Source organism: Pogoniulus pusillus, chromosome 33 (genome assembly GCF_015220805.1).
Source record: "Pogoniulus pusillus isolate bPogPus1 chromosome 33, bPogPus1.pri, whole genome shotgun sequence".
Taxonomy (NCBI): Eukaryota; Metazoa; Chordata; class Aves; order Piciformes; family Lybiidae; genus Pogoniulus; species Pogoniulus pusillus.
In genome coordinates, this window is record NC_087296.1 from 4,234,695 (window position 1) to 4,249,502 (window position 14,808).

The 14,808-nt window shown below is 47.8% G+C and overlaps 1 protein-coding gene across 6 annotated transcripts in view; it reads left to right on the top strand.

The window, feature by feature from the left end:
- ARMC2 (armadillo repeat containing 2) overlaps positions 1–14,808 on the top strand; it is a 54,205-nt gene that overhangs the window by 19,492 nt on the left and 19,905 nt on the right. For 5 of the 6 annotated variants that reach the window (XM_064170060.1, XM_064170058.1, XM_064170055.1 and 2 more), the window contains exons 5-9: positions 2,191–2,283; positions 3,850–4,025; positions 5,326–5,428; positions 7,019–7,239; positions 10,033–10,178. In XM_064170060.1, the coding sequence (XP_064026130.1) occupies positions 2,191–2,283; positions 3,850–4,025; positions 5,326–5,428; positions 7,019–7,239; positions 10,033–10,178 (739 nt within the window). The remainder of the gene's footprint in view (positions 1–2,190; positions 2,284–3,849; positions 4,026–5,325; positions 5,429–7,018; positions 7,240–10,032; positions 10,179–14,808) is intronic. The other variant, XM_064170057.1, reaches the window with a different exon arrangement.

Sequence of the window (14,808 nt, forward strand, 5' to 3'; positions counted from 1 at the left end):
ATGGTTTAAACACAGTTGGTGCCAGAACTTTTCATCAGCACCTGGGGGAAAAAAAAAGCTCTATCAGGAGTGAAACAAAGTGCAAGCTTAAAATTGATTTATGCTGCTTTTCTTTCTGTATTTCCTCTCATTTTTGTTGCTAGGATTAATGCTGATTTTTTTTTCCTAGTTACAGGGAAATTAATTTTTAATTATTATTTAACTGTAGCCTTCTGACTTCCAGGTTGCTCTGTTTTTCTGATGAATATGAGATAAAGTGCAGGAGGGTGGCACAAGAAAAATCAGTTCTTTTTGTTCTGAATGGCATTGCTGATTTTCCTTCTAGTGAGCAGTTTGGTTATAGCTGCAGATGCACACATGAGCTGTTCTATTTCTTGCTTCCAGTACCTTGTGAAGAGGAGGCTCAGGGCTGACCTCATTGCTATCTACCTGAAAGGAGGCTGTAGCCAGGTGGGGTTGGGCTCTTCTGCCAGGCAGCCAGCAACAGAACAAGGGGACACAGTCTCAAGCTGTGCCAGGGCAGGTCTACGCTGAATGTTAGGAGGAAGTTGTTGTCAGAGAGAGTGATTGGCATTGGAATGGGCTGCCCAGGGAGGTGGTGGAGTTGCCTTGCCTTGCCTGGAGGTGTTGAAGCAAAGCCTGTCTGGGGCACTTAGTGCCATGGTCTGGCTGATTGTCTAGGGCTGGGTGCTAGGTTGGACTGGATGAGCTTGGAGGTCTCTTCCTACCTGCTTGATTCTATGATTCTATTCTATGAATGATTCTATGCTATCTGAAAGGGACTTATAAGAAAACCAGGAAGGAACTTTTAATATGGGCTTGTAATGATAGGATAAAATAAATGGATCGAAGCTTGAGGAGGACAGGTTTAGACTGGAGATTAGGAAGAAATTCTTTCCAGTGAGACACTGGCACAGGCTGCCCAGGGAGGTTGTGCATGCCCCCTCCCTGGAGGTGTTCAAGGCCAGGTTGGATGTGGCCTTGAGCAACCTTTTCTCAGTGTCCCTGTCCATGGCATGGGGGCTGGAAGTGGATGATCTTTGAGGTCCCTTCCAAGCCAAACCACTCTATAAATCTGTGAATAATAAAGTTAAGCACATGCAGAGTTAGAAAGTCAAACTCATCTTTCAGCTTAAGTAGCTACAAATTGAAAAGAAAATAATTGAGTCAATATGTGGCTTTTGTGGTAGGAAGGAACAGTGCAAACTGCTCCAGTGCTCTCATTTCAGCTGTGCTCTTGCATTGTCTGGAGCAGAACTTTCACTTAATTGCAAGTGCTGTGCAGTGCTTTATTAATTAAGCTTCTTGTTGATCTAAGTGAGGCTGTTAGCTGATCTAGGAAGTAAAAGAAAAGGTGTGCAAAGTAAGTAATGATTTTATTACCTGTTAAGATGTACTTACACTAATGTGGAGGTAAGCACAGGCCAGCTGTAATAACATCCCAGGGTATGCCTTGTGAAACAGCAGCATTCTTGTGTGATCTGTTGAGACAGATTTGTTCTGTGTGAAATACAGGTAAGGAGTTCAAGTTAACACAGATCACAGAGTCTGGATTTGGTTTTTTTTAAGACTAAGCTTTTAAATTAGTCAAGGAAGTTTGTTATTGTTTCAGTGTTCCAAGTAATGCTCAGGAGAGAGTTTGCTTTAAGGTCTGAGATGCTGTTCTCATGGTGCAAGCCTCTCAGCTCAATGTTTTCACCTAGTGCAGTATTTTTGTGTTTGAGAATGATTATTTGAAGGAATTTGTGTTGTAGTTTAGATTCACAAGCTAGTGGTGAACAGTCTGACTGATGAGTAAAGGATTTGTGGCTGAGTAGAAGCTGAAACCTTCACTGACTACAACTACATGAAAGGAGGCTGTAGCCAGGTGGGGTTGGTCTCTTCTGCCAGGCAACCAGCAGCAAAACAAGGGGACACAGCCTCAAGCTGTACCAGGAGAGGTCTAGGCTGGATGTTAGGAGGAAGTTGTTGGCAGAGAGAGTGAGTGGCATTGGAATGGGCTGCCCAGGGAGGTGGTGGAGTCACCATCCCTGGAGGTGTTGAAGCCAAGCCTGGCTGGGGCACTTAGTGCCACGGTCTGGTTGATTGTCTAGGGCTGGGTGCTAGGTTGGGCTGGGTGAGCTTTGTGGTCTCTTCCAACCTGGTTGATTCTGTGATTCTATGTGCTTTTGTTTTCAATGTGCTCTGAAGGTCTGGAGGGTGAAACAAGAATCGATCAGTTGGAAGAGGAAGAAATCTTTTGGCACGTAAAGATTCTACCAATCCTGCATGAACTGGACAGTGGTGGGTAACACTCTCCTTGGAGGGATGTAGTTTGTGTACTGTTCCCTGCTGGAAGTGTCAGACTAGTTTGTGTTTGCTGTAAAAGAATAACAGTAGTTGGACTAGGAAGCCTTTAATGCTTTCAGTGACTTGGCAGTGTAAAACTGGCCTCTGCAGCTGTCTCAAGGTGGTCCTACTTGGGCAGAGGACCAAAGGACCTCTAGAAGTCCCTTCCTACAGTTGTATAAAAGAACAAAATGCTGATTCATAGAGAAGGTCTTGTGTGATTAAATCACCTTATTGTAGACAACACAGGTTTGCCAGCATAGTCACAGGCTCACAGGATGTCAGGGGTTGGAAGGGACCCAAAGAGATCATCCAGTCCAACCCCCCTGCCGGAGCAGGACCACACAATCCAGCTCAGGTCACACAGGAACACATCTAGACAGGCCTTGAAAGTCTCCAGAGAAGGAGACTCCATAACCTCTCTGGGGAGCCTGTGCCAGTGGTTTGAGACACTTACAGTCAAAAAGTTCCCCCTTGTGTTGAGCTGGAACTTCCTCCTTGTCCTGTCCCAGGGAGCAGTGAGCAGAGCCTGTCCCTCCCTCCTCACCCCCAGCCCTCAGATGTTTATCAACTTTCATTAGATTCCCTTTCAGTCTTCTCTTCTCCAGACTAAGCAGCTCCAGGTCCCTCATCATCCTCCTCCCATCCTCAAAACTGAGGTCCCTCAGCCTCTCCTCATCAGACAGTGCTCCAGTCCCCTCATCATCCTCCTCCCATCCTCAAAACTGAAGGCACTGTTCACGATGAGGTCTCAGCAGGGCAGAGTAGAGGGGAAGGAGAACCTCCTTTGATCTGCTGGACACACTCTTCTTAATGCCCCCCAGGATGCCTTTGGCCATCTTGGCCACAAGGGCACATTGCTGTGGATGTTATCCCCCAGCACTCCCAGGTCCCTCTCCACAGAGCTGCTCTCCAGCAGTCACCTCCCAGCCTATACTGGTGCCATTTATTATTCCTCCCCAGGTGCAGGACTCTGCACTTACCCTTGTTGAACCTCATTAGGTTCCTCTGTGCCCAGCTCTCCACTCTGCCCAGTGCCTCATCCAGTCAGTGAGGAGGTACCAACTTCAAGAGTAAGCTGCTTCACTGTTTAAAGCATGGACTGTACTGAAGGTCTCAAGTAACTTTAGAAAAGTAAGGAAATCTTAATGAACATTTCAGTTTGTGCTTAAAGTGTGCTTAGATGGCTCTGCAAAGTCTGTAATGACCTGGCTGAGTGAAGCAGAACTGAGTAAATTATGCCTTGAAAGACTGAACCCTGAAAGCTGTTTTAACATTTCCTTCAGCAGGTTGTTTAATTGCTGTCTGTAGACTTTGAGTGGTGGGAATAGAGACAGTGGGTTTGGTTGTACAGGGGGGCTAAAAGTGAGTGTCACATGAGGAGACTGACTGCATCAGAGGATCTTGTGCAGGGTTCATTACAGCATGGTGCAGCTCAGGCTGTCTGTTGAGATGCTCTGCAAAAGGAGGCACTGCTAATGATTTTTTTTTTCCTCTCCCTTTGTCACCTCCTTCGAGTAGAAGACAACACAGCAAATCTTTGTCTGGCTTGCACCAAGCTCTATCAAGCCTTGAAGGAAGGAAATCTGCTTGGAAGAAGATTTGAAGGCAGAAGTATGCTTCTGAAGACCTTATATAAGCTCGTAGACATTGAGTCAGATCCCCTTCGCCTGAAGCTGGCAAAGATTATTCTGGCTGTAAGTGCTGCAAAGTGTTGGTTTGTGGAATGTGAAGCTCAAGATCATGAATTACAACTTGCATTTCATTTTTCACTTAGTGCTTTTAAGCTGTGTCTAAGCTAATCCTTTCCTAAGCACAATTTCTTGCCCTGCAGATGCTACTCACCCATTCATACAGATTGGTCCTTGGTAGAGCCTATTTTTTTCCTACCTGACACACTAAAAAGTCCCTCAGCAGCTTTTTGTAGGCTCCCTTCAGATACTGAAAGACCACAATAAGGCCTATTGGGAACCTTCTCCCCTCCAAACTGAACAACCTTGACTCTGTCAGCCTGTCCTCATAGGAAAGGAGCTCCAGCCCTCTGATCATCCTCCTGGCTCTTCTCTGGACACATTGCAGCACATTCATATCTTGTTACAGGAGTTCCAAAACTGGACACAGTACTCCAGATGAGGTCTCATGAGAGCACTGTTGTTGTGCTACAGCCATAGGTGCCAAACCAAAGAATCCTGTGCAGAATCTCCTCACAAGAGTGAATTGGAGAAAAAAACCACAAATCCATACAAGTTATTGAAATGAAAAAGTATTAGGTGTTTGCATATCATCTGTTACTCACAGGATGTCAGGGGTTGGAAGGGACCCAAAGAGATCATCCAGTCCAACCCCCCTGCCAGAGCAGATACACACAATCTAGCTCAGGGCACACAGGAACACATCCAGACAGACCTTGAAAGGCTCCAGAGAAGGAGACTCCACAGCATCTCTGGGCAGCCTGTGCCAGTGCTCTGGGACCCTTACAGCAAAGAAGTTCCCCCTTGTGTTGAGCTGGAACCTCCTGTGCTGCAGCTTCCATCCATTGCCCCTTGTCCTATTCCAGGGAGCAGTGAGCAGAGCCTGTCCCCCCCTCCTGACCCCCAGCCCTCAGTTATAAACATTTATTACATCTCCTCTCAATCTTCCCTTCTCCAGACTAAGCAGCCCCAGGTCCCTCAGCCTCTCCTCCTCAGGCAGTGCTCCAGTCCCCTCATCATCCTCATAGCCCTTGCTGGACTTTCTCCAGCAGATCCCTGTCCCTCTTAAGCTGTCATTTTAAAGTCAGTCAGCACAATTTGCTAAGTAGAGCTTAAAAAAGTTGGGCTTTAGAGTCCTTTAATTCTTGAAACTGTGTGGCTCAGTGTAGTGTCAGGGGTTTAGCTGGAGTTTGCTAGTTATGTGAGAAGACAAATCTGCCATGCTGGCTGCACTTGTGAAATGTTAAGGTACATCTTTATATGTAGGTTTTTGTTGTGTTTTTTATGTCCTTTCCTGTCTTTGCAGATGAAAGTAGCTGGAAAGAATCTTCTCAGTGTTTGCAAGCTTGCATTTCAGATTTGCAGGAATGACAGAAATGATCCCATTGTTCAGAATGAGGGATTATTGGGTATGTATCCTGTTCCTGGGTGTCAGTTAGGTGTGGGAATTCAGTGCTTGGATTGATCATCTTTCAGGAAACATCCTCAGAGTTTAATTTATTTGTGCACTGAAAATTGCCAGGCCAAGCTACCAGTCCATCTGGTCCAGTGTTCTGTGTCTGGTGAGGGCAGAAGGGGATACTGTGCAGGGATGTTTTCTGTCATCTCTTTCCCCTTTACAACCTCAGTATCCAGAATTGTTATCTGCTTTTTGAGTATGTCCAGAGAAGGGCAGCAAGGCTGGGGAGGGGCCTGGAGCACAGCCCTGTGAGGAGAGGCTGAGGGAGCTGGGGGTGTGCAGCCTGCAGCAGAGGAGGCTCAGGGCAGAGCTCATTGCTGTCTACAACTACCTGAAGGGAGGCTGTAGCCAGGTGGGGTTGGGCTCTTCTGCCAGGCAAGCAGCAACAGAACAAGGGGACACTGCCTCAAGTTATGCCAGAGGAGGTCTAGGCTGGATGTTAGGAGGAAGTTGTTGTCAGAGAGAGTGATTGGCATTGGAATGGGCTGCCCAGGGAGGTGGTGGAGTCACTGTGCCTGGAGGTGTTGAAGCCAAGCCTGGCTGGGGCACTTAGTGCCATGGTCTGGTTGATTGGCCAGGGCTGGGTGCTAGGCTGGACTGGATGAGCTTGGAGGTCTCTTCCATCCTGCTTGATTCTACAATTCTGTGATTTGATTTTTTTCTTTTAGGGAAGCAGTAGCAATAAGCCTTTTTAGAATGTCTCAGGGTTACACAGGATCACTTGATGTTAGGTGTTGGAAGGAGCCTCTGAAGATCTTGGAGCCCCCTACCCCCTGCCAGGGCAGGACCAGAATCTAGTGCAGATCTCATAGTTATGCAGTCTAACTTTTGCAGTCTTGCAGGAGTCATGCAGATCTCCACCTCCTGCTTATTCCCCATGCTCCTTGCATTGGTATAGAAGCATTTCAGTGAGGGAGTTAATCCATCAGTTTTCACTCCTGCCATCCAGCCATTCCCAGCCACCTCTGTGGCCACCACATTGTTTAGTACAGAAAATTCCAGGGACCTACAGGTCAGGTCCATCTTCTTTATTGTTTCTTGGTTTCAATCCAGATTTCAGGGTTTTTTTTCCAGCCCATTTTTTAGAAATCATAGAATGGGTTAGGTTGGAAGGGACCTTAGAGATCATCTACTCCAACCTCCTTGTCATGGGCAGGGACATCTCCACTAGATTTGGCTGCTCAATGCCTCATCCAGCTTGTCTTTGAACACCTCCAGGGGAGGAGGCAGCCACAACCTCCCTGGGCAGCCTATTCCAGAGTCTCACCACCCTCATACTGAGGAACTTCTTCCTCAGCTCCAGTCTAACCCTGCTCTCCCTCAGCTTCAAACCATTCCCCTTTGCCCTGTCTCTGGACAGCCTTATGAAAAGTGCCTCTGCAGCCTTCCTGTAGGACCCCTTCAGGGATCTGGAAGGCAGCTCTAAGGTCCCTCCCAGAGTTCAGTCTCAGTGTTTATTCTAAATTGATGATCTTTGAATGATGATTTATCAAATCTAAACATTGATATCAAGCTTTCTGAATAATGATTTTCCTTCTAGATCATTTGCTGGAGGTCCTGAGAACAGAAGATCTACAAAAAAACTCTGAAGCTCTCCTCTACTGCATGGGAGCTATAAAATTCATGTCTGGAAATGCAGCCCTCCTTAATGAAATGGTTGACAAAGGAGCTGTTGAAATGTTGCTGCAATTAATGAAGCAGATGAATAATATAACAGGAAATGACACACACTTCTCCAGCTTGGGCCACCTATTAGTCCAGGTTAGCACTTTGATTTCTATAGCAAGAGCACTTAAAGAGCAAATTAAAAGTCTGTTAGAGGAGATAAATTAATCCTGTGTGCTACTGACAGGTATTTGAGCAGACTTTCTTTAACAGGAGTGTGATGGTTTGGGTGCTACCTTCCCCCCACACACTCTTAAGAAAATCACCCAGAGCAGACTCAGCAGCTGGAAATTAAGGAATGAAGCTTTATATTCACAGCTTAGCACAATATACAAGCAGGTATTTACAGCTATATGCAAGTTAAAAAGGTAATACAGAAACACAGCAGCCCTCCCAGAAACCAGAGTCCTCAGGAGGGGCTCCCAACCACCCCTCCACCTTCTTCCCTCCCCTCTACCTTATCCCAGACTTTGCTTTACATTCAAGGTGAGTTTGGAGAATTGGCCAGGGGTATTAGGAAGCAAAAAAATGAGTTACACAGCAGGTTAGGGAGAGAAGGAAGGCAGCCAAAGCCAAAGAGCAACTCTGTTATCTATATTTATGTTCTTGTTTTTATCCATCTCAGCAAGCCTATGAGTGAAGCAGACATCACCACTGTTTCCTTTTCACAGCCTATCATCTAATTCCTCTCACTAAAATATCCCAGCTAGGCTCAAACTAGCACAAGGAGTTTCCACAAAGTGATTCAGGACCTGCATTTAGTTGTCATGGATATTTTGGAGTAGTCCTTTTTTAAATGCTTTAGAAATTCTGAAATTAACAAATATTTTTAGTTACCTAACCAAAAAAAAAAAAAAAAAGAGACACTTTAGAGACAGTTTCTCCTTACTGCTTTGTGGTGTTGATAGTGTTCTGAGTGTTATTATCTGCTAAGCAGACAAAAATATCACAGTATCAACAAGGTTGGAAGAGACCTCATAGATCATCATCAGGAATGGTGTGGTCAGCAGGAGCAGGGAGGTCATTCTGCCCCTGTACTCTGCACTGGTTAGACCACACCTTGAGTATTGTGTTCAGTTCTGGGCTCCCCAGTTTAAAAGGGACATTGAGATGCTTGAGCGTGTCCAGAGAAGGGCAACGAGGCTGGGGAGAGGCCTTGAGCACAGCCCTACGAGGAGAGGCTGAGGGAGCTGGGATTGGTTAGCCTGGAGAAGAGGAGGCTCAGGGCTGACCTCATTGCTGTCTACAACTACCTGAGGGGTGGTTGTGGCCAGGAGGAGGTTGCTCTCTTCTCTCAGGTGGCCAGCACCAGAACAAGAGGACACAGCCTCAGGCTGCACCAGGGGAGATTTAGGCTGGAGGTGAGGAGAAAGTTCTTCCCTGAGAGAGTCATTGGGCACTGGAATGGGCTGCCCGGGGAGGTGGTGGAGTCGCCGTCCCTGGGGCACTTTAAGGCAAGGTTGGACGTGGCACTTGGTGCCATGGTCTGGCCTTGAGCTCTGTGGTAAAGGGTTGGACTTGATGATCTGTGAGGTCTCTTCCAACCCTGATGATACTGTGATACTATGATACTATGATCATCAAGTCCAAGCCTTTACCACAATTCTCAAGGCTAGACCATGGCACCAATATGTTCCCTGAACTCTTGAAACTGAAGTGGTGAACACAAACCTCTTCTGCAGTGCTTTCAGTGGTTACCAAAAGCTTTGGGTTACAATGCTCTCAGTGATTAACACAAGCTTTTTGTTACAGTCATGCACTTTTAAAGATGCATAGGACAGTCTAGCTAAGATTGTTTGACAAAGTGGTTCCTTTAAGCAAAAAAAGTCTAGTTGATTTGGGTAGGGCTGGGGGATAGCTTGGACCTTCTCCCTGTGATTCACGACTTAAGAATTGAGAAAGGTTTTGTGGCATACTTGAGCTTGCAGCAAGAAAATCAATACCCAGAATGGATACATGCAGGAATAGACAGCAAAGGCTGCTGGAGGACAAGCCCACCTGAAACAGTCCCAGTGCCATCTCCCCATCCTGACAGCTGAAGTATCTCAGGTGCTGTGCCCGTTCCTGAGCTGTGCAGTTGCTCAATCAGCAGATGGCAGTGCTAGACATCATCTTGCCAGGACCTTTCTGTGGGCATGGAAGTTCCTCTCTGATTTCTTCTTTGTCACACAAGGGATTTTGTGCTGAAGTCCCACCAGAATGAAAATGCCTCTAATAATAATTATCTTTTCCTAAATAGCAGCCATGAAACCGAGGTCACATTTGACTCCTGTTGCTGCACCTTGCAGCCTTGATTGTGTTTATAGGAAATATGGTGGTGGATTCTCAAAAGCCAGGGCTTTGGGTGTGTTACTCACAGGACTTAACAAGTACTCCGTGGTCTTTAATTGACAAGCTCTAAACTGGCTTCTCCTTCGAAAATAGCACTTGTCTAGTGCTGTATTTTTTTGTTTGGGTGAGTTTGGTCTTTCCCCTGGCAACATAAGGATTAAGGCAGGTAGGGATTGATGAAGCCAGGGGAGGTTCTTTGCTGGAAGGCTTCTCAAACACTGCAGCAGGCTCCCCTGGGAGGTGGTTGAATCCCCATCCCTGGAAGAGTTTAGAAGAGGCAGAGATGTGGTGCCGAGGGACGTGGTTTAGCAGCAGCCTGGGCAGAGTTGGGCTGGATGATCTTGAAGGTCTTTTCCAAGCAAAAGAGGTCTATGTTTCTCTGAGGTCTGTTGCCTGCACACTTCTATGACCGTTTCTCAGTACCTGCAGACAGGGACACGGCGTTCAGCCTGCCTTGGACGTTGTAAAGCAGAGCTGAGCTTTATGGAATCCTCCAGCCTGCGTGGATTCCGCTGCAAATGGCTGCGATTAATACACTTCTCCCTGTTGTGTGTGCAGCTGACGGCGACCCTGCGGACCTTGGCCGCCTGCCCGGCAGCCAGGCGGCAGCTGCTGGGCGCTGCTGCAGCCTCGGAGCTCGGCGTGGCGCTGGAGCTGCGTGCGGAGGACAGGGAGGTCTGCGCCTGCATCCTCAGCATCTTCAGGTAGGTGTAGGACGCTGCTGCTGCCGCCTGCTTCCACCCACCTCAGGGCAGGTAGTTTTAAGGTGGGAAAGATTCGGGCTAGGGGCATGGGAGTTGATTTTCTCGCTGCATCAAACCTCAGCCCAGGCATTTGCCAGCTGCAACACTGAAGCATGATGTCTGTAAGTGGTGAGTCCCCCACGGGGCGGTACTGGGGCAGGTATTCTCCTGTGTGTCCATGAATGGGCTGGGTGAGGGCATGGAGTGCCCTGTCAGCAAGTTTGCTGGTGACACCAAGCTGGGTGGAGCGGCTGCCACACCGGAGAGTTGTGCTGCCATTCAGAGAGACTCAGGCTGAGAGCTGGGCAGGGAGAAGCAAAGAAGTTCAACAGGGGCAAGGGTAGAGTTGTGCACCTGGGCAAGAACAGTCCCATGGGTCAGTATGGGTTGGCAACTGCCCTGCTGGAGAGCACTGAAGGGGAGAAGGACTTGGGAGTGCTGGTGGGTGGAAGGATGGCCATGAGCCACCAGTGTGCTCTGGTGGCCAGCAGGGCCAATGCCATTCTGGGGTGGATTAGAAGGGCTGTGGTTCGTAGGTCAAGGGAGGTTCTCCTGCCCCTCTATTCTGCCCTGGTGAGGCCACATCTGGAGTACTGTGTCCAGTTCTGGGCACCCAGCTCAAGGACAGGGAACTGCTTGAGAGACTCCAGCACAGAGCCATAAAGATGATTAATGAAGTTGAACATCTGCCTTGTGAGGAGAGCCTGAGGGAGCTGGGGCTCTTCAGCTTGGAGAGGAGGAGGTGATGGGGTGACCTCATCAATGTTTACAAATATGTGCAAGCTGAGTGCCAGGAGCTTGGACCCAGGCTCTGCTGGGTGATGCCTGATGACAGGACAAGAGGCAGCAGGTGAAAGCTGAGGCATAGGAGGTTCTGTGTGAATCTGAGGAGTTTTTTTCCCTGTGAGTATGACAGAGTGCTGGAACAGGCTGCCCAGGGGGGTTGTGGAGTCTACCTCTCTGGAGATAATGAAGAACCATCTGGATGTGTTCCAGTGTGCTCTGGTATAGGTGATCCTGCTCTGGCAGGGGGGCTGAACCAGATGAGCTTTGGAGGTCCCTTTCAGCCCCTGACGTTCTATGAGTCTATGAGAGTCACCCTCTACACCTGCAACCGACTTCATCTTGTTGGGGTGGGTGTTGTCATAACCCCCAAGTACTGGAGCTAATTTACCTGACTGTGGTGGCTTGTGTTGAGGCTTTGACTGCCTTTATTCTGGCTGTGGTTCTCTTTGTAATAGCTGCCAGCCTTCTGCTTGTAAGTGTAGTTGTCCCTTACACTGATCCTCTTCTCCTCATGTCCCCCTGGCTGCTGCTTCTCCCCAGAGCCATAGTAGTTTACTGATTAGCTGTTAAGATGATTGTTAATAGTTGCAAATGTTGGTTGTAGTTTTAGATGGTTAGTAGCTCCAAATGGTTGTGTGAGTTGTTATGGTTCTGTTAGACAGACATAGGTACTAGTTGAGATGATTGCTGTGGTGTCCAGTTATTGTCCATCTCTTCTTAATGCACTTCTCTGAGAGCTCTTTACACTTTCCTTGCATGGTATCAGTTCATATCACTTCTTGAACTGGGGGGGGGGGGCAGAAATGGACACAGTATTCCAGATGAGGCCTCACCAGGGCAGAATGGAAGGGAAGGAGAACCTCCCTTGTCCTGCTGACCACAGTCTTTCTAATGCACCCCAGCATGCCATCAACCTTCTTGGCCATGAGGGCACACTGCTGGCTGGTGTGGGATCTGCTGTCCACCACCACTCCCAGCTCCTTTTGCCCAGAGCTGCCCTCCAGCAGGTCAGCTCCCATGGGGTGGTTCTTCCCCAGATGCAGTGCTGCTGCATTTCAGAGCTGCATCAGTCATTAAGTACATATTAATCCACGGTTGGTTCATTTTTTTCCAAGAGAGGCATTGCACAAGCTTAACTTGTACCAGGGACAGTATGTTGTAAAAGGAAACAGAGGAAAGAGAAAACATGAGCAGTGTGCATTGTCTGGAGCTGTCACTGAGTGTTTGAGAAGATTAATCTGTGGGATCAGGGCTGGAGTGTGCAGATGGAAGCCCTGAAAGAATGTCTGTTTTACGAGCAGCTCCCCAGACAGACTTAGAGAGGGAGATCACTATGAGTGAATCACCCCAAAAGGTCCTTTTGTAGTGTGAGCATTTTCTCAGACAAAACTCTTCCAGCTGCCAAGCACCAGCTTGCAGCAGCCAATGCTAAGTGGGCTTGCAAGCAATTTAAGGATTCTGCAGAAGCTGTGAAATTAGCTGTTGGCAATTCCAGGTGGAGTTGGGTAACAAGCACCATCTATGACTGTCCTTCTGAACGAAGTATTTCCATTGCTGCTTTGTTACTGGGTTGACTCATGTTGTCTGTGGCTCCATGTTCATTGAGACTGGGATGTGGACCTTTGCTAGAGGAGATCTCCTTGCTAGATGAGCTTTGAAGAGCAGCTGCCATATTTCCTTCCTTTCCACAGCTCAAAACAGGCATATCTTGTTCTTTGCTCTTTGTGCTCCCTGTAAAGCCTATGAACTGCATCCTCAGTTCCATGCTGCCTTGTTCACCTCTGTCTCTCTAGTTTTGTTCCTAAAAGTGAGTTGAATTCTCACAACAACTACAGCACTTTGAGTGTATTTACTTCTAAGGAGAGCATTCCTTTTGCTTGGAAGAAGCCAGGAGAAGTGGGGTAATGGCTTTGTAACTGAATGTAGTTGATACTCAGGCTGTAATCCTGACAAAGACATTTACTTGGTCTAGAATTCAATGTGAAGCAAAACTAATTTGTCTTGTTTAAAGAAGTTTTCTGTTGTTTCAATACTGTGTTTTTGTTAAGTTTGGGGAACTGCATGTTCTGAGGATGAAAATTAGCCATAAAATCAATTTAATTAGCTTTCTGGAAGTGCAGGTATGAGAAAAAAATAGGAATATAGATACACACACACCTAAGTATTTCAATACACATATATATTGCATAGAAGCAGACAGGGTTGGAAAGGACCACAAGGATCATCCAGTTCCAACCCCCCTGCCATGGGCAGGGACACCCTACCCTAGATCAGGCTGGCCACAGCCTCATCCAGCCTGGCCTTAAACACCTCCAGAGATGAAGCTTCCACCACCTCCCTGGGCAACCCATTCCAGGCTCTCACCACTCTCATGCTCAACATCTTCCTCCTCACCTCCAGTCTGACTCTCCCCACCTCCAGCTTTGCTCCATTCCCCCCAGTCCTGTCACTACCTCATAGCCTAAAAAGTCCCTCCCCAGCTTTTTATGTAGCCCTCTTCAGATATTGGAAGGCCATAAGAAGGTCACCTGGGAACCTCCTCTTCTGCAGGCTGAAGAGCCCCAACTCTTTCAGTCTGTGCTCATAGGAGAGGTGCTCCAGCTCCGTGTATATACACACACATATATGTGTATGTGTACCTATGTACAGACTGTGCAGTACAGAGCAGAGATTGCAGTTCTACTTTGGCTTCTGCTGACAGAGCATGATGATGATGTTCTCTCAGTCAGCACCCCGGGGCAGTTTCCTGGCGAGGAATGTGCTCCCACTATTCAGATGTGTTCATTTCTCTACCTGTAAGCCTCGCTGGAGTTGGCTGCGATTGAGCACCCACACACTTACTTGCTGGGAGGCTACACGGGAGGAGGTGGTGCTGCTTTGCTCTGTAGCTGCAGCGTTTCTGGGGCGGCCAAAGCAAGTCCAGTTGGCTGTTTTTGTGGTGGTCAAGGTGAGCAGTGTAGGAGGCAGCTGTTAGGGAGCACTCAGAGATAAGCTCCTGAGCAGCAGATGTGCTCTCTGTGATTGCTGGGGAGGGATGTGTCCTGCTAGTGCTGTTGCTAGGCTCTACTGGACGTGCATTGGAGATGTGGGTTAGGAACTTCCCCCTCCCCCTCCCCTGACATTTACCAGAGCAGCTCAGCCGGCTGAAGTAAAGCTGAAGCTCTGCTTACAGCAAAGCACGATTCACAGGCACCTCTGCACAATGTAGTTACCAGTATAGGCAAATTGGGAATAATACAGGAATCAAACTCCCTCCCAGACAAAGAGAGCTGCCCAGAAGAGGCTCAAAGCTACTCCTTTCTCCCTCTGCTTTCCCAGACAGACAAACAAAACACACAGCAAAGCTTACCTTGTTATCTGGCAGCCAAGATTAGAGGAGAGATAGTGGAGCAGAGTGAATAGATCCAATGTCACAGACCAGAGTGGGACAAACGAGTTACATTTTGGCTCTTTATCCCTCTCAGCAAACCAGTGAATGACACAGACTTCATCATGATTTTCTTTATACAACAAATGATCTGACTGCTCTCATTAAAATATATAGAATAGGACAGAACAGAATCAAACAGGCTGGAAGAGACCTCCAAGCTCAGCCAGCCCAACCTAGCACCCAGCCCTGGCCAATCAACCAGACCATGGCACTTAGTGCCCCAGCCAGGCTTTGCTTCAACACCTCCAGGGACAGCAACTCCACCACCTCCCTGGGCAGCCCATTCCAATGCCAATCACTCTCTCTGCCAACAACTTCCTCCTAACATCCAGCCTAGACCTCCCCTGGCACAATTTCAGACTGTGTCCCCTTGTT